This window comes from Danio rerio, chromosome 16 (genome assembly GCF_052040795.2).
Source record: "Danio rerio strain M-AB ecotype USA chromosome 16, GRCz13ab, whole genome shotgun sequence".
NCBI classification, from domain to species: domain Eukaryota; kingdom Metazoa; phylum Chordata; class Actinopteri; order Cypriniformes; family Danionidae; genus Danio; species Danio rerio.
The window spans coordinates 34,971,034-34,998,412 of NC_141036.1; the positions used below are offsets into that span (position 1 = coordinate 34,971,034).

Here is a 27,379-nt window from a genome sequence, read left to right on the forward strand (position 1 = left end):
GGGAGATGTTTCCAGCCCCTTACCGAATTCCACAAATAATTAATGCAGTTCAGTAAGTAAAAAGGGGCCCTAGCTGGGATTAGTAGGAGCACCTAAATAAGTATCTGGCGAGTGTATACCTCCCCTGTAAACAAAATCAATCATAACACATTTTTATTAGCAACCTGTGTGCATGTTTGTATCAAACCTGTTGACACAACGACACGAACACACACTTTATGAATTCAGTCATAGCTTTATTTTACCTCTAGGTGGCACAAGGCCCAAATATACAACACTCTCCCTCTATCTCAGTCCTAGGAGAAGCGTGAGAGTCATCAATGCAAACCCAGACTCTCCAAACTGAGACCTCTCTCTCCAGTTCTACTGTGCAAAACAGTCTTCTACGATCTCCCAACTAGAACCCGAGCGGAGCGGGATCTAGATTAGTGTAGTCCCAGTCAATGAAACACAGACATATTAGATACAGTGTAAGAGTGTCTCTTTTTTCCCTCCAGAGACGTTTTTAAAGCTCAGAATCGCCCCTGTCAGCGTCCGGTCACCGTCCTCATAGAGATCCAGTCTGGTCCAGCTCATTCGTTAAATAAATCCAGAGCCCGGCTCACGGTAGCTTAACGTGAGGGTGGGTGAGTAGTGAAGGGGGCTCATGAGACTCCGTTATTAGTGTACAAGTCTGTGCTGGTGTGTGTGTGTTCATCACGTGCGTCTGCGTGTCCTCTTTTGCGGGGCTAATGTGGTCGCGCCTGGCCCAACAACTTCAGCCTGGCTTGGTCGATCACATCCAGCAGGTTCTTGGCGTCTACGGCGAGCGCGTGCGCAGCTGTTAGCATCTGTTTCTTGTAGTCCTGCTGTAGGCTTGTCATGACGTACTGCTGGGCCAACTTCATTTTATTTATCAGCTCAGCCAAATCTGAATTTAGAAGCTTCTGGGCCATTTCGATCTGAGCAGATGGAACATGAGTAAGTTAGTCAAGCTGCTGGGCACGAAACGGAGTATGAGTATTGGTATTTTGAGGCTAGCGTGTGAACTTGTTTACCTCTCTGTGTGTGTGAGCTGGTAATAAAGGTATGGTCTCATCCACTGTGGCCAATAATGTTCTCAGTGCTAATCCCACTTCCTGAAACATTTTGAAAAGTGTAGAGATCACAAAAATGCTACAAAAATGAATGGCTGTCATTGTCAGTGTTGAGTAAGTTATTTCAAAAAAAAAATTTGATTATTAACTACATAATTATGTAGGCTTGAGAGAGCCAACTAATTGTTATCCTACTCAAACATATAATTATTATTCTGTCTTCTTAGACTAATACCAAGCCCCAAACTTGGCCTAAAGCTGTGTTCTACGTTAATTTGATTGCTTTACCTTTTCAGATTTAACAGACTTATAGTTTTCCAATAAATCATTTTTAAGCATTATATTTTTCTAAATATGGCAAGCTTTTTTATACTTAAAGGTTCAAGACACGCTGGAGTACTTTGTTTGAGATGTTAACAGATTTGTGTGTGTGTGTGTGTGTGTGTTGAGCATCAGTTTAAACAATGTTAGCACCTGTCAGCTTTAATTGTGGGGAAAACTGGATGAAATTGAGCTTTTGTCAGCTAATTTCATTTTCGGGTTTATTTATTTATTCATTTATTACATATTTATTGCCACATCAGCAACTTATGGCTATTTCGTGGCCAAATGGATATACATTAAAATATTAAATGATAAAAAACAAATTCGTATTACACTAAAAAAGTTACTTGTTTAAATGTATAAAATAGAAATAGATAGAATTCACACAAAAATTTATTTAAAGTTAAATATGATTTTTCAGCTCTTAAAACTCTTCCAGGTGGTACGTTTTTAAAAATGTCCATCAAAGTACTCTCCTTATAAAAATGTTGTCTAATGGAATTTAAACTTCTGCATTCATTTTCAGGTTTAAAATAATTTTTCGGCGGGATCAAAATCGGTGACGTAGAGCGAATCTGCTAGTGGACTGATGAAATGTCGGTTTCTCATTATTATTCCTAGCGGAATTTCCTTATCCTATGAGAAGACCTTGCTTCTTAATTATTCATAAGAGCATGTGCTTTCCGAAGACAAGGCAGACCTGCCAAGCTGTGAGACCTGTGAGCATGCGTCTGCGCATGTCAAGCAGTGTTTAGCCATTCATGAAGGGCTGTATGTGTTTGTTTCCATGATCCATGGGGTTTGTTGCATGTTTTTCCCTGCGATGATCTAGCAAAGCTGTTGGTTTGCAGCAAGCATATGTATGAGAATTGGAAAATGGCAGACTTTTGTCCATTTTTAAAATTTTTTTTAAATTCTCCGGATTACCAACAGGGTTAATGGTTGGAATAGACGGCAAGAGATCTGCTGCACTGCTATACTCTGTGTCTGCATTCAGACCAGGGGATTCAGAAGGGAATAAGTCCCCCTCATTTATAGTGCTTACATGGTTATCTTTATGATGTAACAAATCGTGGTTATGTGTATATGCAATTATGAATAACAAATGTTGAAGGGCATAAAATTACTCATTGTTTGTTTCTTTGCATTTTAACTTTGTAAACTATAAAATTATGGGTCTCATTTGCACTCCTCTGCTCGTAGAGCTCTAAGCCAATCTTAGAGCCTTGGTAGACTTGAAAAGAGGGGTTTCATGACCCTTTAAAGTCCATATTTTGTACTGATATTTTTTTTTACAAAAAGTCATTTGTTACTGATATGGCAAGCCATTTTTTGCATGTATCCCTTCCACACTTAATGTATACACCCCAAGCCAACATCAAAGTTCATCAACGAACTTCAGATTCTAGTTACAATTTTATTTCAAGTTTTCTTAGAATTAATTTGTTTCAAATGTAACTTAGTTGTGTAATAAGGAATTTAATTACTTAACTAAATACTAAATATCCTCATAAATCTCAATGTGTAGACCGTAGAAATCACTGTCTAATTTTGGGATTTTGACTAAAATTCTTTACATTTTAGTCAAACAAGACCATTTATTTTTGTTTTGAAAATTAACATTAAATTTGTCATAAATGTTTCTTAAGCATGTGCAGTTGGACAAAAAAAAAAAAGAAAAGAAAGAAAAGGGGTAAAAATGATTTTGTTTGCCAAAGTTTTCAACGTCAGGTCATGTGCGTGTAAATGTAGTAAATACGCAGTAGAAGTGGAAGACCAGACTTTAGCTAACAAAAAAAACTTTGTATGATTACAGCCAAACAACTAAAGTCACATGGAACATTAATACAAATAATAGTTTTTTTGGTTCCATTTTTCAAATTTGAACATCTTGGGACTCTTGGTGTCTATGGAGGCCAGAGAGCCCCTGCATTTCATCTAAAATATCTTCATTTGTGTTCCAAAGATGAACGAATGCCTTAGAGGTTTGGTACAACAAGAGTAAATTATGGTAATATGTTAAATTGTGGATGAACAACCCCTTTAAAATCATTAATAAAAACATGTTTAGTGACTATAGTAAACATATAACATATTTCTCAGTTTGTGTTGTACCTTCACCATGGGCACGTATTCTTCAGGCGGCGCAGGCTGGATTTTACTGGACATCTCAATGACTGCCTTCACCAGTCCTGTCACATTTTCATACACTTTATCGTTGGAGCGATCCAAGTTAGCCGTTGGGGGTGGATTGATCTCCTGAGGCTGAATCTAGACAAAAACATATACAAGTTTTTTTAAATGATGGATTAATAAAGATTCCTATGCATATAAACAAAGGATTTAGGATGAAGGTTTGAGTTATTGAGTCCATGTTATGTGATGATCAAGTGAGAGGTTTGTGTTATGGTACAAATTTGACACTAGATGGCAATACAAGCAACTACTGAGACCCATCACTACCCACAATATGAGCAGATTCAATATTAGTCTGCACTGGTTGATTTGAATACAAAATAAGATGTGATGACAAAATGAGAAAACCTTTTACAAACTAGTCACAGAATGATTCAAAACCTCTACTAGTTTGTGCTACAATAAATAAAAAGAAAAATAATTTGGCAAGCAGTTTTAGCATTTAACTTATAAAATATACAAGTATCTATTTCCATGCAACTTGTATTTATTTAGATATTAGAATCTTTTCTTAAGGGAACCAATTATGTACCTGTTTACAAGATGTAAAATAAGTTTCTGATGTCCCTAGAGTGTGTTTGTGAAATTTCAGCTCAAAACACCCCACAAATACACTTTTATAACTTTTTAAAACTGCCCCTTTTAGGCTACGATCCTGAATGTGCTGTTTTGGTGACTGTCTCTTTAAATTGAAATGAGATTGTGCTCCCAGCCTTCTTTTCAAACGTGTCAGCAAAGTGGCAAACACGATTAATGTCCTAGGCTAATAAGGGAGAGATCATCACCAATGGGCCGGTCTTTCCTTCTCAGGTGACATGTACAAAGGGAGTTTTTATCAAGTCTTACTATCAAAAATAAAATTAATAAACTTTTTACAATGAAAAGCTGGTTATACTGACAAACATTTTCCACACAACTGTATTTAAACCCCTTATACAATTGATTTTTTGCATAACAGGTGCCCTTTAAGTACTGATACATACTGTATTTAATATTTACACATCTCTGTACTAGGAGTCTTTAGTTAGACACTAGTATTAGTCATTAGATACGAATAATTAAATCATTATATGCAAGTACTCATTTAGTAGTAGCTAGTAAATACTATTAAATGTTAACTTGTGTCAAATTTTTAAATGTTAAACATTCACTTAAGGAAACTCACTAAGATATAAACTATTTAGTTTTGATTAGCATGTATTCCAATTGCCATTAGTGCATATTATTAACTAATATATAAATAATAATAATAATAATAATAGTAGTTATTCTGTTTTGAAAACGTAATTATTCCAACAACTAGTATCAGTTATTATTAAAAAGTACTCTAATCTTACTGCATTTTTTACTTGACTTATATTAGGACTAATTCGAAATACCCCAGTACACTTCAAGTAAAATGTTTACTAATTTTAAATAAGTTTTTAAGTTTAATGAAGTTTACAATGTTACATAATAAATAAGTACTAGTTTCTGTATAGATTTAATGAACATTAGTAGTTATTAATAAGTACACTGTCTGAAAAGTCTTGTCGCCTATCCAAGTTTTAGGAACAACAAATAATAACTTGACTTCTAAAGTAGTCAATCATTTGGTATCAGAAATGGCTTTTGAAAGGCAAAGGCCTCTAAACTAAGCTTATTTACGAAAATAATATATGATCATGCCTTGATTTTAATTATTTAATTAAGAAAGTAAGGTCTGACTTTGCTTAGACAAAAGTCTTGTCACTTAACAGAAATAATGTACAGTATAAAGTCATGGTGCAGTGGAAAAAGAAAATATATTGTGTATGACTCCCATGAGCTTGGAGGACAACATCCATACATCTGTGCAATGACTTAAATAACCTATAAATAAAGTCATCTGGAGTGGCAAAGAAAGCGTTCTTGCAGGACTCTTTGGATTCATCCTCAATGTCCATCTTACCCCAGACATGCTTATTAATGTTTACATCTGGTGACTGGGCTGGCCAATCCTGGAGCACCTTGACATTCTTTGTTTTAAGGAACTTTGATGTGGAGGCTGAAGTATGAGAAGGAGTGCTATCCTACTGAAGAATTGGCCCTCTCCTGTGTTTTGTAATGTAATGGGCAGCACAAATGTCTTGATATCTTAGGATGTTGATGTTGCCATCCACTCTGCAGGTCTCTCGCACACCTCATTACTGAATGTAACCCTAAACCATGATTTTTCCTTCACTAAACTTTACTGATTTCTGTTAGGATCTTGGGTCCATGCGAGTTCCAAGGTCTTGTGCAGTATTTGTGATGCTTGAGATGCAGTTTAACAGATGATTCATCAGAAAAATCAACCTTCCTCCACTTTTACAAATGATCAACAAGAAGTCAAGATATAATTTGTTACTCTTACAATTGGGATTGACGACAAGACTTTTGTCAGGTAGTGTACTAGTATATAACAAATAATTATTAGCACCTTATTAAATTTCTAGATTATTAGTAGTACGAGTAACTACTGAATTAATAAAAACTAGTGTTCATAATTCGATTTAGATGTATGAAGTACGAGTATCTAATGATCAAGTGTTACGGGTAGTTGGGTAAGTTTTTATTCATTCATTCATTCATTTTCTTGTCGGCTTAGTCCCTTTATTAATCCGGGGTCGCCACAGCAGAATGAACCGCCAACTTATCCAGCAAGTTTTTATGCAGCGGATGCCCTTCCAGCCGCAACCCATCTTTGTGAAACATCCACACACATTCACACACACACTCATAAACTACGGACAATTTAGCCTACCCAATTCACCTGTACCGCATGTCTTTGGACTGTGGAGGAAACCGGAGCACCCGGAGGAAACCCACACGAACGCAGGGAGAACATGCAAGCTCCACACAGAAACGCCAACTGAGCCAAGGATCGAACCAGCGATCCAGCTTCTTGCTGTGAGGCGAACGTGCTACCCACTGCGTCACTGCGCCGCCGGGTAAGTTTTTAGTATCTAAATAATAAGCACTAGTAGCTAATTAATTAGTAGTAAAAGATATAAAAGGTATAGTAGTATAAAATTCTATATACTGGTATGATTTATAAATTAAATGTTAAAATTGCTTGACAAATGGTTAAGTACGGTGATAAGATCCACACAGAGGTAGTTCAGTTTAGTGGATAATTAAGTTATGATAGTAAATGATACGACTGAGTAATGACATAGCAACAGGTTAAAGAGGGGCACAAACACAGACAGAAACATTCGACTGAGTCTACAGGTGCTCTTACCCTCCAGGGCTACCAGTGCAAAAACAGTGCAACAGAGGAAGGGCAGAGGCACAGAGCAAGAGAACACAGTGCAGAGAGAGAGAAAAAGAGAGAAACAAAGAAATTAATAAATACAACTTCACATACGCATGCTGCAACGAAAGAAGAAGAAAACAGCTGGCGGTCACAATAGAGTTCGTGTGCAAGTCAATGTAAAATAAATATACTCAGCATAATGTGTAGCATATTGATAGAGAGATTTTGAAATTAGGATGTTAATTAGTTGTAAAAGAAATCCATAAAATGAAATTAAAACGTTTATTATGAAATAGAATAGTATTTTTGAGTAAAGTTCTAAGATAAGACAATAAGAAATACCTGTTAAACTAAAATTGTGACCACAAAACCACAGTATGTTTTAAAACCGTGTGATAGATGCACCATTACACTTTTAATGTATATCTATAGCCACTTTTACACTAGTACGGTGTGGTACGGTACAATCTAGCATGGCCACTGCAGTTTAGTACCGTTTAAAGTGGTATTATCACTATAGTTGCGCTGACTCTACTGTTATGACATTACAGCAAACGCGACATGAACAAATGCATCAAACAAACCAACTCACAACACAGAGGCAGATGCTGCAGATAAATTTGAATATAGTTGCTTTGGTGTCTCTTTTAGCAAATTCAATAACACTGGTAATACACTGAATAGTTCAAAAACGAGATTTTATTGGTTGGCACTTCTTCTAACATCAATAAATGTAGTGAATTTGCGTTGACAGTTGATGGGTCAGTCTTATCACCATCTCCATCCCCATCAGGTGCGTAACCTCTGTGTTCTCTTTGACTCTAAGCTTAGTCTGAAGCCTCATTTTAAACATTTAACTAAAACAGCCTTTTATCATCTCCGAAATATAGCCCGCATACATCCTTACCTCTCGAGGCATGATGCTGAAAGAATTGTCCATGCTTTTATCACGTCTCGTTTGTATTTTTGCAATTCTGTGTTCGGAGGGTTACCAGCTAATTCTCTCAAGATTTTACAATACATCCAAAATTCGGCTTCACGTGTGTTGACACATACATCATCTCGGTCTCACATTCCTCCTGTACTCTGACAGCTTCACTGGCTGCCCGTCAAGACTCGTATTGATTTTAACATATAAAGCGGTTCATGGTTCTGCTCCGTGTTACATTTGTGACTTGATATCCATATTCTCTGCCTCTCGCTGTCTCTGCCTCGGATCCTCAGCCTCAGTCCAAACTACAAAAGAGACCATGAGAGGTAGGGCATTCTCTTTTCGAGCACCCAAACTTTGGAATGCTCTTCCCACAAACATTAGGAATGCTGGTTCCTCAGACTGTTTTAAGAAAATACTTAAAACTCATCTTTTAGAACTGTTTTTAATTTGATATATCTCTTTTATTCTTACTGTATTTTTTATTGTTTTACAGTGCTTTGTTGTTTGTTTGTTTTTTTCTTGTAAGCGATTTGGGTCTTAGAAAAACGCATTATAAATAAAATGTATTATTATTATTATTAGTGACATTTCATCACCTTGGAATTATAAGGTTCTATCTGCTTACTGAATGATTTTGAGATATTGGGCTTCAAAGTTTTTGCATTCCATATAGCAAACAGTATGTGTGTAACATTTGTTTTTTTAAATAAAAAGTTTTAAAATGTAAAAAACCTATAAAAAACATTTCATAATGTAAATAAAATGTCCTTTAATAAGAATATGTCAATGACAAAAATGTCAGATAAAACTTTATAATTCTAAAGTGACGATTTGTCTTGGACCAGTCAGTGATCAGCAACATGCATAAGCAAAGACTGAATACACAAGACATGTCACTTGTATAGTTTTGAATGGGGAAAAGTGTAACGGTCAATACGGCGAATAAAGTTCTGCCTTCTGGAACAAGAGCCAATCACCAATTGCTATAGGTCGGAGCAGACGTGAGTTTCTGCAGATTTTGTGTGATTCAAACATTTAGAAATGAAACTAAAGACGCAGTTGTTGATTAATTTTATCAGTAACCCCTAATATGAAATTTAATCGCAAGCTTGGCAAGCAATTTTGGAGAATTTTATGTGCCCCCATTTCAAAGATGGCCACCAAGTGAAATGACTTGCCCTAAAGGGACTTGGGCATAAATCACATTTTGGTAATGGTTTGGCTCACTTGGAACCTCATCTTTTTGAAACCTCAAGTTTAGAAGACAGTTGAAAAGACCACAAAAGTGAGCTGTACCAAACCATGCTTAGCAATACAATGAACAAGCATTTATTAGTTCTTTTTTTTTCTCAGTGTAATAATCAGAGATAATATTTGACTTTTTATTAATATCTAATATCTACAGTACAGTAAGCTATATTGTTACTGTGATGTAAGTAATTCTATAAGCCAGGTCTGCCCAAACTTTTTCTTATGAAGTGCTAAAAAACAAATATGATTGCAGGCCGAAGGTAAATATAGCAAATTATATTACATTGAAGTTGCCATGGGTAATTTCATAATTTATTTCCTAATATTTCAAAATTAATAGAAAACATTACTTTACATCATATTAACAAATACAGTATAACTTTTTAAAATGATAACTAATTGCAATTAAACCACAAACAATCACATTGATAACACAGTGAAGTTCAGTACTGAATACACAAGACAAGCAGAATCTGTCTTTGCTTTGATTTGATTTGATTTGCTCACCGAAATATTTTCATCGTCCTCTATGGTGACAGTGTGTACATTTAGACAAAATCAGATTAATTTACACCAGTGGTTCCCAACATTTTTATTTTTATTTTTTCCCCGAGACCACCTTTTCCACCAGAAAATACTGTAAGGCCCCCTCCAAATTAAATGATATTATCGCTCAAATAAACTTGCAGTATGTATGTCAAAAAAGGTTGTTTTCAAACAAACAATGTGTTTATTAATATATCTAGATATGTTTATGCACAAATAATAGCCTAATGTAAAATACAAAAGCAAAACATCAGTAGGCCATTTGTATTGTGTACACCTTGCAGTATTGGGGATGGTTCGTCTGCAAATGTCTTATTAATTTGGATGGCCTCATGGATTCGTTAGCAAGAACATTGGTGCAGATAATGCACTGTGGCTGGGTCAGGGACTCTTTTCTTCAAGAAAATGTAATAAAACAATAGGTTATTTTGTGTTTCAAGTATTGCTAGCTATGTATAGAACATTTTATTTCAGTTAGCTTTTAACCATAGAACAAACAAACAAAGTATAACATTAAATTTGAATTGACAATCTCTAACCCATCACCATCATTCTACCTGCTCTCAGATTAGATGGCGGGTCCTAGTTTGGGCATCTCTAATCTAAGCTATTTAAGAAAATATCATCAACAACAAAACGGGCTTTTCATTATATTCCAAAAATCTAATGCTAATTTGTAATTATTTTAAACTTTTTGATTAATCAAAATGTGCTATGTTTCCTGCTGACTTGCTAAATGTTCATACGTTTTGACACTAACCTCTTCTTACAAATTCATACAAAATTGCCACCTTGTAAAATAATAACGCTTTGGCATAAGATCAGCTTCAAAACCCCCATCCAAACTTGTTAAAGCAACACCAACATGTTTGTTGAATTTTTTTTACAGGGCCTTTAAATAAGCTATTTCTCCTGGCCAACAAACATCCACCCACAGGTAAAAACGCACACACTCCATTCAAATGCACATGGTTTTCTAATCATATTTTCCATTCTGCTTTGCATTTCTGCTGTTGTTTGCGACCAACAGCATCAGGAAAATGTGCAGGAATGGAAACTGCCGGGGTTCTCGGTGTGCAGGGATCTGTTTTATGAGAGACCCCGCTGAACAATTGTGCGTGTGTGTGTGTATGTGTGTGTGTGTATATTTGAAAAGAGGTTTTCAGGAATGAGGATGATTTTAATGAGGCTTGGCAAACAGCATCTGTTGGCATGCTAACTGCTCCTGAAGGCGACCCGTGAGTGCAGATGCTAATCTTACCAGCCTCTCAGAGAGTGTGTGTGTGTGTGTGTGTGCGCGTTTCAAACTTTATGTGGTTTAAAAACAGCGCACATTGGTCTATGTGAAGTTATAGATGCACAATGGTCATTTGAAGCTGTAAAAAAGCTAAGTTTAGATAATTCTGGTACCTTGACGCCTTCATTGTAACTCTCGGTAGGGTTGAGGCCAGAGACTCCTGCTGCGTGGCTTGGAGCTCCGGGACGAGGGGGCTTTTTAGGAGGGGCTGCATGCTCTGTGGGTGACAAGAAAGTCTGTAAGTCAGCCTGCACTAAAAAGTGCCAACATCAGAAAAATACATTTTCAAGAGGCCCAAATTGATACTTTCATACGCTGACATTTATAAAGCATCAGCACAAAGTAGTATGTACTGTAGACTGCCATTCAAAAGTTTGAGGTCACTTTGATTTGTTTTCTTTTTGAATGAATAGAGATAAAAAGAAAAACATCATATGACCACAAACAGATGGAAAATGTAAACCAACAGTGCTCAAGCAAAAGTACCATCACTTTCCAAAAATGTGTGAATAAAGAAGGAGAAAAAAGTGTAAAGAAGAGTAAAGAAATAGCTTTCAAAGCATTAAACTAAGTTAAAGTTGTCAGTAGTATTAACTGACACTCATAAAGTACTCATTAGTAGTTTTACTTTTTAATGTGCCAGTCTGCTGATTTCCATCTACTATCTCTAGCCAATCACATTGATAAATAAAATACAAATATTTAAAGCAAGTTACAAAGGAGGGAGTGAGTTAAAGCACTTCAGAAACTACTAGTGCTAATGCTAGTGCAGAAACTACTAGTGAGTAAAAATAGCATTAATCTAATGTAAAAGTACATAGTACGTGAATAAAAAGCAAGTAAAACAGAGTAAAAATCATTTGAAAAAATAAGTAAACTTCAGTATACTTACTCTTTATATAAATATATATACAGTACTTTCAGACAATTTTACTCAAAGTGAATACCAGGCTGCAAATTCCTTACTATTTTTTCCCTTGTCAACTGAATCAATAGATACATATAAAATACAAAAGCATGAATGTACTTAAATACTTAAACTAATACTTTGCTAAAGTACTTGAGTATTTTGTAATTATAGTATTTCGTACTTTACTACTCATTATTATTACCCCATTACTACCCTCTTATTATGACCCCTGACTGATAAAAAGAAATGTTTCTTAAGAAGTTGATCAGCATGTTATAATAATATCTAAAGCATTGTGTGAACCTGAAAAAGCCTGATGATTATTCAACTTTGAACCAATTAATACATAAAATGTAAAAATTATATATTAAACAGGTAACAGTTATTTAAGATTGCAATAGTATTTCACAACATTACTGCTTTTACTCTATCAAATAAACAGCCTTGGCGACTCCAAACTCGTCATTCACACTGAACTAATTTTTTCATTTCAATGTACTTGTTTAAAATAGTTTTTCTATGCAAATGCACTTGATGGACAGGTGTGACCACTATACTAACGTCCTGTGAATTTGCCGGCCCTCGCAAATGAGGACCATGTTTTCAAGATGCTGTGTCGACTTAAATGAATTGTTATTCATACACACAGTGCTGCTAATCACTGTCATTTGCAAAGCAGTTAACCAATCAGAAATACTTGGAGGCGGAATAAAGTTTATTGCACACTGAATTAGAAATTCATTTTTCCATAATTATTGCACATTAAAAACTAATTTGACCTGTTGTGTCAATCATATTGACACATTGCCCCAGAAAATTTCATCTGTCATAAAAAAAAAATCAAACTGGGTTTTTTGCTTTTTGCATCCTAAAAAAAATATTTAAGAGGTGTTTTGTCATAAAAAAATTCAAATTGGGTTTGTTTTTTGCTTTTCGCATGCAAAAAATCTATTTCAGAGGTCAGAGTCTCTGTATAAGCGAAAAGCCAAATACAGCACGCCGTTACTTGCGCCACAGATAACTTTATGACACACATAGAGCATAAAATAAAGACAGAATGTGGCGGACAGTTCAGAAGCCCTATATGCTGGATTCAATGACTGGCGCACCTCTGCCCTGGTGCTGTTTGGTTTGGTGTGTGAATCCATACATTTGACAATCTGCTCATTATAATAGAAAGCATGGTCTGCTTTCAATCCGTAGCTTTGACACGTCAACATGGCCACCATTTATTATAATGTATATAGGTACTTCAAGTCTCTGTTTAAGATTTGTTTACGTACGTGAATGTATGAAGTGTCACAAGCAATGTATTAAAATTCCATTGAATTCCTGAAATAAATTTTGCATTTCAGGATAATCAAGCGCAGCTCTTTGATAATGAGCCGAACTCTCCTTCCTCTCTAAGCAGTAGGCCTATTGGATGAGCTTTGCAGTACTACGGAGAAGAGAGGACTCCTTGACTCCGAAATGTTTTGCGTTTTTTCATAATGGATTAATTAATACGCATCGGACTCAGCGTGCAAGGTTTGTTTACGTGACAAATTTTTCGTACATGAATACGAAAAATAAGTATTCGAAACATTCAGACTTCAGTGTGCAATGATCTTAAGTGTTGCAAGCTTCTGTTTACAGTAGCATTTAGCAAGAGGGCATGACAGCACTTAGGCGCAAAGACGCGTTGTGTGTGAATGGCCCCCAAGAACATAAAACAACATATCATGTAAATAGAATTGGCCCAGAACTCACCTGCTTTCCCTATAGGTTGGTAGATGTGCTGGTTTCCAGTCTGCAAAGCAAAAACACAGTTAAAAATATGCAGGAGCCAAGACAGACTGTGCCATGTGTGTTGTTGTGGTCTGGGTGGGGAGCAGCTTGGATGCCTGGCATGCCAACACACACACATACACATCTGCCAAGACCACAGAGAATCAAAGAGGACGGCCCAATGGGACGGGACAGACATTCAAAACCACTGCAGTAGACAAACAAGCTCTAGAGCAGCTGTGAAGATCTGCTTGCAAAGATCCAGATCATCACACGCATGAAAAACACTCAGAAACTAATAGACATCTGTGCTGGTTCTGCATTAACATAACAAGTGGGAGTGCAGAGGAGATTGGGTTTCTTGAGTGTCCACTGCTGGTTGTTTCCTCACAAAAGGGCCCTTGTCCTTGGTCTCTCATCTGTTTTTTTTTTTTGATAGATATCCAGCTATGATAGACATTTCAGCACCTTTAAGCTTATGAAAGCCACTATGGCAAAACAAATGCACATAAAAAGATTCAATTATGAGATTACAAGAGTTTGCTGATGAAAAAGTCTCTGTTTTGCATTTCTTACCAATAAAATGGTCATGTATTGTTTTAATATTAATAAAAAAACGTCCCCAAAAATGTAAATAAATTGTAACACAGATTATCCATGTTTTTTTGCAGATGTTGAAGTTTTCCTTTTAGATCAGTCTCAACTTATGATATTCAGGTTGATGATGAGATATCTCATTTAGATCGACCTAAAATCAATCAAATATCAACATCTAATCATGTTACACCTTAATGTTGTGTGGATGCTACCACTGTGACATCTACCAGATGTTGGATTTTGGTCACTTTCCAACACAACCTAATATCAATCAAATATCAATGTAATTTGACATCATTATTGGACGTCAAAATAACGTTGTCCCTAGACGCTGGCTAGACATTGAATTTTGGTCACTTGACGTCATGACCTAAATCTAATCTAATATTAACGTCTTAAAATGTTGTGTGCCTGCTGGGCATATTCAGAAAACATGCTATATGCAAGTGTCTACCTCAATTTTTTCCAATAACAGCATAGTACGTCACAAAAATGGGTAAAAAAAAAAAGTTAAATCGAGACTGAGTGTAATATATTAAATAATAATAACCTTTATTTATAACCAGGTAAGTCAATTAAAAACCATTTCTCATTTACAATGACGACCTGGCCAAGAGGCAACATAAAAAGCAGATAAGAAGCAGCAGTGAAACAATTTAATTTCACAAATGAAGAAAATAACATATAAAACCAAGAAAAAACTATTAAGAAGCACAGTGATCTTGTACTATTAACTGGTTTGGATTTTTTAAGAGGATTTTTTAATAGTGAAATGAAAGTGTTAATGTTAAAACAAAATGTCACTTATTATGGGCTATACTTATTAAAATACATAAATAAAAAGTTATCATAGTTTGTTTTATTATTTTTAAAATGACAAAAATGGTGATCCATAAAATCTGTAAAAATATTTTTAGTTTTAAATATGAACAATATGTCAGTTTTTTGGTATACAAAAAATGATTGTCAGTCAAAAAGTTTAACTATTCATCGTAGACCAATATATACATATACATATATATATATATATATATATATATATATATATATATATATATATATATATATATATATATATATATATATATATATATATATATATATATATATATGTATGTATGTATATATTGGTCTACGATGAGCTGTTAAACTTTTTAATAGTTTTTTTTTTAATTAGAAAATAATTTGTATATCTCTTTTAATTAGAAAATAGGTAATTTTGGACCCCCACTGTACTGTATGTTGATGTGTACCACAGAGGCATTTCACATTTGTCAGTCTCCCACCGAAATCACTTTAAGTGAAATTCCTGTGCATGTTCAGAATTCCCCCACAGCGAGTGTTGACGCCCATATACAAAATAATTTACTGCAGATGTCCATGAGCTGGAAACACCACTATATTTAGCATGACCTGATCAGATGATTAACTCACACTACTGTGTGCAGATATCAGCACTTTGAGCTCTTCTTGTACAAAAGGAATTGCAAAAATGCTTGCTTTTTATTAAAGCATGTTAAAAGAACAAAACAAAATAGGTAAAGCCAGTTTTTTTATTTTTTATTTTTGCAAACAATCTCTTTAAAATTAAATGAATAAAACTTACAATATTCACAAAATTTTCTGAAAGTAATATACCAATTTAATGGCTGAGGTTGACTCTTTTTTTTATTTTGAAAGTTTCATGTTCTCATTAAAAAAATGCATTTATTCGATACAAAAAAAAAGAGTATGCATTTATTAATGTAACTTTTTTACAGCATTGTAACAGTTTAAATTTCAGTACTGTCACATGATTCTACAGAAATCATTGTAACATTTGCTGCTCATTTCTTAATATTATTAGTGTTGAAACAGATGAGCCACTCAATTTTGTGCAAACTATATCTCAGATTCTTTGATTAAAAGAAATTTTAAAAGAACCAAATATATAATTTAATATACACCACAGCAAATGCCTTTACTGTCACTTTTGCTCAGCGTAATGCATCCTTGCTGAGGACAAAGTATGAATGTCTTCCAAAACACATCTTACTGACCCCAAACTTTCAGACAGCGGAGTATTTTGACAAAAAATATAGAAAAAATATAACTACATTGACCCAAAAAACATAAATTGACAAAAAAAATAAAATAAAAAAATGTAAATGAATAAAGAGAAACTCACTGGTCCCTGAAGACTTCCATCGTCACGCTCAGTGCTGCCTCTGGAACTTCTTCCATCAGGCTTCTGACACACACAGAGAAAAAGAAAGCTGGTCAAACCTGTCACCTCATTCAACAAATTCATGTCAGTCACTGATTATATTATGCAGTTCTACTGTGTTATACTAAAATAAACACAGAATCCTGACCCGGACTGTCACAACAAATCTCCAGCAAAAATAACTAGCATTTCCAATTAATAAAGTAACAACATAGCTGACAACACTGCACTGCCAATGTGGTCAATGAATTCATTATCAAACATAATTCTAGAACCTCACACCTACTCCAACTCAATAAAATGACAGCAATAAATAAAACAATCAGACACAATAACAACACTCAAGCTCACAATACGTCAAGATCCTCCAAAGACGAAGTAATAACAGTCATATCTGAAATGCATCCTCATTTCTCCTAATATACTGTACCAGTTTGCCAAAGCAGGATTTGAAGACCTGCATCCTCCTGTCTGTTCCTGATTCTCTCTGCCGTTTCTTAAGCATGAAGCAGAACACAGAGTGGATCTCCATTAAGCAAGTAAGAGAGTGTGTTGGATAAGTCAGAGTGTGTGTGTGTGTGTGGAGCGACTCGTCTTCTGAACGTGAGACATATAAAGCACACACACACTGACTCACTGTTAGCCAACGAGCCTCAACTCAGCGAAGCCAAGCCCTTTTTCTGTTCGCTTTCTCCTCCTCTTTCTCTATCATTCTCTACAGCTCAGTGTTTTCTCTTTCTATCCCTCCCGTTATCCCTCATACACATTCACGTATAACATCTGCGAAGAGATGAAAACTTCCTGTGATCAGTAATTTAACTTTCAGCAGATGCAGGTCAGGGTGAGTTTAGCCGTCTTACGCCTCAGTGCCATCCAAACCCTTCATTACTGAGGAATTCCTTAAAAAAAAAACTGCACCTGTATCAAACGGCCCAGATCAAATACTCATTCATACACTCACAGCAAAAAAAAATAAATAAAAGATTTAATTGGGAGGCAAATACTTTAATCATCTTAAGGTATTAAAAGTATTTGCAGTATTACTGTTTATGACAGTAAGAAGAGTTAAGAGTGTTTTGTTTCTTAATGGAGATAAATTGTGTCCTATAATGATACACAAAGTTCCTTGAAGTTAGGGCTGCACGATTCAAGATAAAATGAGAATCACAAATTTTAATTTATTTTTTTGCTTAAAATCAAGATCATGGTTTTCTCAGGATTCTGTGGGTGTAAAATAAAGGTTAATATGAGCATAATATACCTATAAGCTATTATTATTGTTATTCTCAAACATATGGTATAACAACACTAATAATAATAGGGCTATGTGTACTTGGAATGGTGAACTTGAACAGACTTTAAATTTGTCCTGGTTGTTAATTCACAGTAAACTGATGACAGAATACAACTATCCAAATAATTCTGAAGTTATGTTTGAGACATATGCTTGTCATTTGTCATTGACAACATTCTCAGACCATTTTTTAAAGGTAAAATGTAAACATGTCATTATCAGATTCCATCTTGCATTATATTCGACATTATACAGACTAGAGTAGTTATACTGACCCAGTAAACATTTTTTAAAACACAACACTTTGTGTTCGCTATGAAAAAAAAAAAACATATCGTAATCATAACTGTAAAATGCGATATGATCGTTTAAATGATGTGCGCGGTGGTTTCACTTTCACTGTCGAGTGCGCGTCATGGCTGCCGTCACTTAGAGAAAAAAAACATAAATGCAAATCACACTTCCCACACAGCTTCCAAACGACCACTCTGTGCAACAAACTGAATGTTATTTACAACTTTATTAGCTGTTATTAACACTCTATGCAGGTTCTGTTCACTAAAGTAGAAATCATTGGCGGGCACGTGCGCATCCTCTCGGTAGTGAACAAACAGTGCGTCAGCTCATGTGTGATTACGTGGCCGCGAATACATCATTACATTAAGACAGAAATGACCTTTTTGGGTGAATTATAACTTATAAATACAGTATGGGACACGTTTAACACCATTTGGAGGTGTCCATGTTGCTGAATATGAATGCTAAGTAAAAAGAAAAAAAAAAAAACAATGTTAAAACAATCTTCTGACCTTAAAAAATATAATTGGCTGGACCATAGAAAAGTTTAATTAAGAGTGTAGGGTCAAATTGAGATAGCAATCTTTTTTCGATCAATCGTGCAGCCCTTCTTGAAGTAATGATGCTTTTGATGATTATATTGTTCCTATGTTATTCAGATTTTATTTACACTTTAAAAAATACAATTATAGAAATAGAAAAAAATAGAAAAGATTACCAACATGTTTTTCCAAATTTAAATAATATCATATTACCTGATGATATTCAATTTTCCACATGTAATAACAGAACAAAAACAAATCAAGAACTTCTTTTGGCCATTTAAATGAACATTTCGTCATTCAAGAGTGAAGAGAGAGTTTCTACAGGTGGTTTGTCAAGCCCACTAACCTGTGTGAAGCACACTTTACACACTTACTGGCCACTTTATTAGCTACACATGTCTAACGGCTTGTTAATGCAAATTTTCCTGACTGGTTTCATGAACATGACAGTGAGTTCATTGTACGCAACCTTCGGGACGTGGTGGAATGGGAAAATCACAACAGGGATGTTCAGCAGACAAGTCTGCAGAAACTGCGTGATGCTATCATGTCAATATGGACCAAAATCAAAGAATGTCACTGTTGCAAATTTGCCAAACTACAGCCAGTGTGTTTTCTACAGGTAAATCCCACTCACCTGTGTTTCAAATTTAGCATATTTTAATTCATCTTAATTATCTGTAAACAAACAAAAATAAAAAGGGTCTATAATGAAGTCTATAAAGGCTTTAAAACCCTAAATTACTTCTTTTTTTATTATTATTCCATAAAAACTTAAATAACTTTTCCATAAACTGAATCTTAAACAGAGTCATTTGCTCACAAATCTGAATAGTTTTGAGTGTTAAATTATGATGTATTTAATCAATTTTGTTGGTATATAAATATTAAATTCTGCCATTTAAATGTGCAAGACTTGGAACAAATTGTACAAGCTACTTTACAAACAGTCATTCTCAGCCACTATATGAAAAAAAGAGAAGCAATATTCTACAAGCATAACATTTTCTATTTGTTGAAATGTTTGAAAAAGGATAAGCAAATAACTTGTTTCTTCAACAAGCAAACTGTTCCTTCAAAGAGCTGACATTTCATTTCAGCAGAAGTTGTTTGTGAGCAAAAGTAATAGTTTAAGCAGAAGAATGAATGTTGTTTGCTGTGGTGAAGCTCTGAATGCCCTTTTTAGTTGGTACAGGAAGCTGCGTGAGTTTTTTTCTGCGAGACAGACTGAACATAATGACACAGTGAAGATACAAATGACGGAGACTGTAAGCCAAAACTTGGCATACCACAAACACACACAAATATTCTCCAGAAAAAAAGCATGCATTTGCACACATCACTGTAACAATAAAACACTCCCCAGAGTGCAATGCCTTCTAAATCATTCCTTATTCATATACTTCAAGCAGATCTTCAACAACGCAATTTATCAGAAACCTTCTTCTACACATAAATTTAACAAGAAACCACAATCTTTGGAAACACTTATTTTCCAAACATTAAAAAAAAACTGTTTTGGGATAACATACCTCTGCTGTGACTATACAATGATTCACCGCTAAAACGTTTTAGAAAAAAGTGAAGACTAACAGATATGTCAAAGTGCTGAGAAGAGAGGGAATGAAGATGAATGTGAGGTAAAGATGGAAGAATGAGTACCAGTAGTCTCTCCTCATGCTCCAGCCAGCGCTGGTCATCCTCCATCTGCTGCTGCTGCAGAATTAACTGCTCCTCCATCAGCTGAGACAGACCTCCACGCAGAGCCACACCATCCTGAAACACAAAACTCTCATCAACATATGCTAAAACACACCACAACCAACAACTCAACCTTTTACTAAACCTCAGCACCCTTTATGTTAAAAGGGACAATGCCCCCCAAAATTACAAATATAGTAGAATGCTTATGAATTTTCATGAATGCATGGAAGAGAATAAAACACCCCTTGTCCACATTAAATAAAACGTAAAAAATAAACTGCACACATAAAAAAAAATCTAATAACATTTGTGAAAAACAAATTAATGAAATGTGTGAAATAAAGATAATTATTGAGCATAATAAATTTAGGTAATAAAATAAATAAATAAATAATAAAATATTTGGTGTTTTTCTCATTAAAAGCAATTAAATAACATTGTACCATGCTAAATGTTAATACATGTTGAATGATTTAAAACTTTTAAACAAAATTCTAACAAATGTAATTTGGAAGAAAGTAGCAAAGTGTAATTAGTTTACATTACAATTTAAACGATTTCATTATAGAATGACTTTTGCTCTAAATATTCCTGTGAACATTGTTCAGTATATAAACTAATGGGTAACACTTTACAATACAGGACATATAGTTCATTCATTCATTCATTCATTCATTCATATTCTTGTCGGCTTAGTCCCTTTATTAATCCGGGGTCGCCACAGCGGAATGAACCGCCAGGACATATAGTTAATCTCAGTTAATATACTTACTACCATTAAAAACAATGAACAACACTTGTACAACAATTATTAATCACAGTTAAAAGCAAAAAATTGAACTAAAATAATCAATAACGTGAACTAAAAATGAACAACGGTATTTTCATTAACTGACATTAACAAACCTGAATAAATACTCTAATAAATGTATTGTTCATTGTTTGTATACTAACCAACGCTAACTAACACCGACTCCCTTTTGGCTCCACAGAATAATATTTCTGTGGACATCTTGAGTAAAATCATGGTTAAAAAAACAAAACATTCATTATTGTCAGTTATAACTATCTCTTATTGTTTCCTAACCTCCATGCTGGGGTTCCACATGTGATCCTGCGCAACTCTGCGATGGTTCCAGCTGTCATGTGGATCAAGTCCTGTCACTGTGGCCTGAGGAGGGTACAGACCACCGGGCACAGAGAGCAGGCCATGTGGGCCAGAATGCCCTGCCATCTACATCATGCCAAAGACACAAAGCAAACTTCATAAACATTTAGTCAAAATTGAGCTAATCACATACCCTTTTTTGAGACACTTATTATCTACAAAGCCAAACTTGGTTTTATTTATGAGCTAATGTACACACTGATCAGGATCAACTCAGAGGCCAAAATTAGTGAAATTGCCCTATATACCCTTAAATAGCGCATATTTTAAGGGAGCATCCATTAACAGTGGTGTCCGGAATCATAGAGGATGTTCGAAAGACCCACCCCTCACTGATAAAGGTCCAGAATTTCTCCCATACACGAGCTCATTTGTCCTATTTTGACTGCTATGCCATAATCAATTGTGAAAATAACCATTGAAGAAGGCTTTAAGACCAAGCAGAATCTTGTTTTGGCTGTTGCTTCAGTGCGACTGAGAAAAGTTGAATGTCCTGGCCAGTTTGTGTTTGCCTAATAAATGACACTAGGCTAGTTTTTAAAACTTGAAGAGCATCCTTTTTTCTAATGACATATGATGTAATTGAAAAATAACCATTATTCTCATGTTTTCTTCTAATTCTTTAGAAAATGTTTTTTGTAGATCAAAAAGCTTGGTTGATGACCATCCGAGAAGCTAATCCAGCAAAAAATAGTGCTTAAAAAGTATTTAATATCATAATTAAATAGAAAATGGCTGCAAAAAGGTCAATATTTTAGGAAAAAAAGAACCATCCTTTCATCAGGCTGGCCACGGGCCTGGTATACATGACAGAGATTTTTTAATAATTTGATTCATTATTAAGAGACAGCTTGCTGTGTGATAAATAACTAAAATAAATTGAAAATCTAAACCAAGAATGGACAAGAATCATCTTTCGGATTGAATAAATCTGTTGGGTTTTTAATACAAGCAGCCTATTTTGGCCAATGGAATCAGTTATTAATAGCAATGAGAAACGGCAATGATTAGGCCAATGATATTTTGTTTTATTGTTTCTCTCTGTCCATCATAAAAGTTTTAAATAGTTAAAGCATTAAATAGTTAAATTAATATATGTCTATGGGAAATGGTAAACAATTATATTATGAAGAACACTTATGGGATATGGTCCATATGTTATGTTTGTCCAATATATTTATTTATTTACCAGGATTCCCATTAGCCACTTCCAAGATAAATCAGCAAGGCACAAACAACTCGAATTCACACATTTGTTTTCATTCACACTTTTAAGAGGATCATATTAGTAAACAATGTGCAAAATAGTTAACACAGACAATTTCAGTTACAGCAAAAGTTTTAAGTCCAAATGTATAACAATAGTATGCAAAAATACTGTTCTGTTGAAAAAGAAAAAAATGTTTCATAATAAAAAAGTGAGCTAAAACATGCAACACCTTTTAAAAAACGAGTCAGTCAATGTAATGATTCAGAGGCATAAGATTTATGACATTAATTGAGATGAAATAACCATAGTTCATAGGGATGCTCCAATTGATCGGCTGTAGATCGGTAACGGTCGATAATGACATTTTATGACTTAATCGGTACTCTCAAATTTAGCCGATCTCAAGAACCGATCACAGGCGTTTTGAATTAGATAAAATACCTCGAAAATCATGGAGATAAGAGTGAATTAGCAAGAGAATTGTGAGAGGCACGTAAATGTTCTAAACTTTACATGTGTTAGGTTAGAGGAATTGCACAGTAAAGATATCTTAAGTGCACATCCGTGTCTCTCTCATCAAGCGAGATCAAGCTGCTGTGAGGCTGTCCAGTGCATAGGAGTTGCGGTCACAGATGTGCTAAATGAAGGACAAAACATTGCAATGTTTAAGGGATTTTATGGAACATCCTTCATTTATTCTCTTAGTTAGGGAGAGATCTCCACTTAAATGTCATACTTAGAGGGAAAATGTGCTTTATGCATTATAAAGCTTGAAGCATTAGAATAGGTATATCGGCCTATCACCACAACAAGGAATCGGTACTCGGTATTGGCTGCAAAAATCCTGACCGGAGCATCCCTAGAATTTCATATAGTCAATGGAATATTTTCAATGTTTTTTTAAACAACTTGAAAACAACCTTGGTGAAGCATTAGGAGTTACAGATCAAATAGCTAACAATTCTCTAATTTCTAGAGAGTCATTTCAGTATAACAAGTTCCGGAAATAATGTGATTAATTACCCACCATATTCCTAAATAAAATTAACATCTGACCAACACAGAATAGTTAAGCTTTAACTTGAGCAGGGAATTAAAGATTCAGTTCCATGACGGCAAGATGTAGTAGTATTATAGTACATATTATAGTAAAAGTAGTTTGCTGCATCCTCTAAATTTAGTACTCAGAACACAATATAATTAATTTCATCTTCAGTATTATACTAATACAAGCACTGTACCTGGTAATGATTGTGCTGGCCCATGTGCTGAGGACTAGGGTAGAAACCTTCACTAGAACGCGGACTTGGATAACCCGGTCGACTGGGCTGTAATCACACACACACACAGATAAATGTCAACTTACTATCACCTTTTAACCAGTCATGTTAAGATTAGGAGATGCTGTTAAAATCAGTCCACCAGACGCACACAAAATACAATGCATTTTGTGTGGATGAAGAATTCAGGCTGTTGAAGGAATAATCAAAAAAGAAAAAAAGAAAATTAAATGCAAGCAGTTAGTTTAATGTTATCACAATGCATATGTTGTTTCTGAAATGTTACTATATTTATACAATACATGGGAGAAGGACTAGGCTGGTATTATATATATATATATTAGAGGGAAGGGATTGGAGAATGAATATTGATTGACGGGAGGTGGATCCTCATCCGATTGGCTGGGATAATCCGTGCTAGGCTGTAGATAGACTGATCTACCTTATAGACCCGTTCATAGAGAGAGTCGACTGACCACAGCTCCAGATGAGCAGAGGAAACAGAGGAAAACAAGGACAAAAGTGACAACAAACAGCAACATAGACTAACGAAGAGAAAATGGAAGAAAAATGGGGATGTGCAGTTTATTTAGAATGCCTAGAATGGACCATCGATATGAATCAAACTCGGATATTTGACATGATGGTATTAATTGGCTTCAATGGAGGTAAAATATATATAAAAAGCAATCTCCTTTAAGAAACAAATACCTTTATTAAGTTAATCGTTCAAACAAAAATTCAATTCTGTCTTAATTTTTTATTCATCTTCCACTTGTTATAAATATTGAAGAAAGCTGAAAACCAGTAACCATTGACTTCCACAGTATTTGTTTTTCCTACCATAGAAGTCAATGGTTACAGGTTTTCAGCTTTCTTCAAAATATTTTATTTTGTTTTCAGAATAAAGTCATTCAAATAGGTTTAAAACCAACTGAGTAAACAGAGAGTAGTTTTTTGTTTTGTTTTGAGGTGAACTATCCCTTTAAGAATGATGTTTTGGTGCTTAGGATGGGGGTTGGGGCCATTATATGACTGTTTTGTCTGCATTTATTAAAAATATAGCTGCCTTTGATTCCCACGACCACACACACACTTGTCTATGATAGACGAATCCTTAATTTTAGTGCATGTTAAACATCACATCTGGCACACAGTTTAGTTTACATGCATTGAAGACACAACATACAGTTTTAAACTAAATATCCTTAGTCATTCCTGAAATGCAGTAATGGTACTATTACTATGTTAAGAACTTAAAGTCAGTCACAGTAAAAAGCATCATTTATGATAGATTGCTTGTCATATTCCTAATCTGTAAATCATTTTGGATTACATTAAGAATTTTAAAATTTCTTTCATTGTCAAATTGTATAACATAGACTTTTGTATTTTTGTCTGGTTTTACTTTTATTTGTGATGTTTATAATCTTGTAAGGTTACTTTGTTTCTTGGTTTCCAAATCTTAAAGGCACAGCATGGAGTTTTCTCCTCTAGAGGGTGCTTATTCGCAACAAACAAAGGCATAGTTTGATGATGATATGATTGAGTGTGGAATCTTTGGAGTTGTCATTTTCATTATATCGTATGGAGCTAATACAGAAATTAGGTTCATGGATGAGCTGAAGAATTCCAACTGAGGCCCTGTTTACACTAATACACTAAATTTTTGTTTTAATACGGCATTTTAGGATAAAAATGATCCACGTCCACACTGGCGTTTCACCGAGCATTTCTGAACAGCTCTCCATCCACACTATACTGCTGAAAAACACACATCACGTGACCACATACACACTCTGGCATGCGCTGCAGCGTATGCGCATGCCTGAGCTCCAGACAGTCAGCAGGTGCTTTGCACACAAAACCCCAGGTGAGAGCTGTGCATGTCAGACGGTTTATTAAGAATATACCGCTGGATCTAATCTTACTATATTTGTTCAACTTGATATTTAATTAATCATGTTGTCTATATCTAACAACATATTCCTCGAATTTGGCCTTTTGAATCGATAAATTGTTCTCAGGTTTTGTCTGTTTTGGCTGAGCGCAAGGATAAGTTATTATACATTTATTTTTGTAACCACGTTCACTGATTCTGCACATTTGACTGATTGCTGCCTTTATTTCCTATATTGTATAAACTTATTGTATGTTAAATATTATAATGGCCATTATTGATTATTAAAACTGATATTCAGCAAAAGAGAGGGTACGTTTTATATTTTTCAATAAAAATTAAAGGAGGCAGTTCTGTTTATAGACTGCGTTTTGTTAAAAATATGCATACAGTGCCGATAAAAGTCATATAAATATGTAGCTACATGACGTCTTAACATTTTTGGTGTCTGTTAAGTTAATATCAAAATGAAAATTGATAGTTCCTTTTATCATGTTTTGATTTTATTGTTAAGGTGAAACACTGAAGCCAGAGTGATGGGAATGACATTATAAAGTACACTGTCCCCTTTGACGATTCACCCGACGTGTCGAGAGTTTGTTTTCCATACCAAACTTGCGAAGTCTGAACTTACAAGGAAAGGATGCAAGACTGAACTGTGTGTAGGCTACTTAATATTGAGAAAACCCCCCCAATCAGATGTTTTCAGATGTCTCTTTTCCCCCCATACACACTGACACAGAGCAGCAGCATTTAAAAACAAAAAACTAAACAGCCTCTTCAGCATTTTTAAAACGCTCTGTTTTCAGGGCTTGAAAACTCCGGGCTATAGTGTGGACCAAAGGTATAACCGTAGCAAAACTTATGCGTTTTATAACAAAAACACATTAGCGTAAACAGAGCCTCATTATCATATAAAAATGAACCAGAGTAAGGCTTTTTTAAATTATTTAAATTAACCGAAGCAATTGCTGATAAGAGACGAGCGTGTCTCTGCATGAAAACAGCGGAGCTTTTATTATGCGACATTTCATTGTGTGTGGTTCTTCAGCTCCTGATCATGTGATTAAGAAGAAGCACTGTTTTTTTTTAAAGCTAAATACATTTTATGATACTGTTATATTGCTACTCTGTGCAGTCTAATAAAACACAAAATATTAAAGTGTATTTGGTGTTTCCCTGTTTTCCAGAAAACCAAACCGGAAATCGAGGGTGTATGATGTCAATAGCATAACACACAAAATAGTATGTGTCACTACTTAAAATAGCTTATTTCTCTGGATTTGCACGTTCTTCTGAACATTTGAGATAATGTAAGTACACAAGTCAGCAAAATACGTAACACTGTTCTAGTAGTTATTGTATTTTTTAATGAAATAAAATCGTACATACTGCGCCTTTAAAATCCCTTCTAAAATATACTAGGAAAAATACTTCTGGAACCAAGAATGATAACAAAAACATATTGGAATAGCACTCTTTTAGAATAAATAACATGTTTTCAGATTTTACCTCAAATACAAAATAACTCCTACCTTGGCAACAGACTAATCATGTACAGTCTGTCAACTGTGACTGATCAAATTTGCTTTTTCATGCTGCAACTTTGAATCCACAG

General features: G+C 34.8%; 1 protein-coding gene across 39 annotated transcripts in view; it reads right to left on the bottom strand.

Moving 5' to 3' along the window:
• Positions 1–215: 215 nt before the first annotated feature.
• The window catches only part of ptk2ab (protein tyrosine kinase 2ab), a 135,581-nt gene continuing 108,417 nt past the window's right edge, over positions 216–27,379 (bottom strand). For 25 of the 39 annotated variants that reach the window (XM_087285050.1, XM_087285048.1, XM_087285044.1 and 22 more), the window contains 9 exon segments: positions 23,823–23,909; positions 21,291–21,437; positions 20,162–20,275; positions 16,325–16,387; positions 13,543–13,582; positions 10,997–11,100; positions 3,516–3,671; positions 1,038–1,118; positions 216–941 (listed from right to left, as the gene is read on the bottom strand). In XM_087285050.1, coding sequence (XP_087141176.1) covers positions 729–941; positions 1,038–1,118; positions 3,516–3,671; positions 10,997–11,100; positions 13,543–13,582; positions 16,325–16,387; positions 20,162–20,275; positions 21,291–21,437; positions 23,823–23,909 — 1,005 coding nt within the window. In that variant the 3' untranslated portion in view covers positions 216–728. 39 annotated transcript variants of the gene reach the window in all.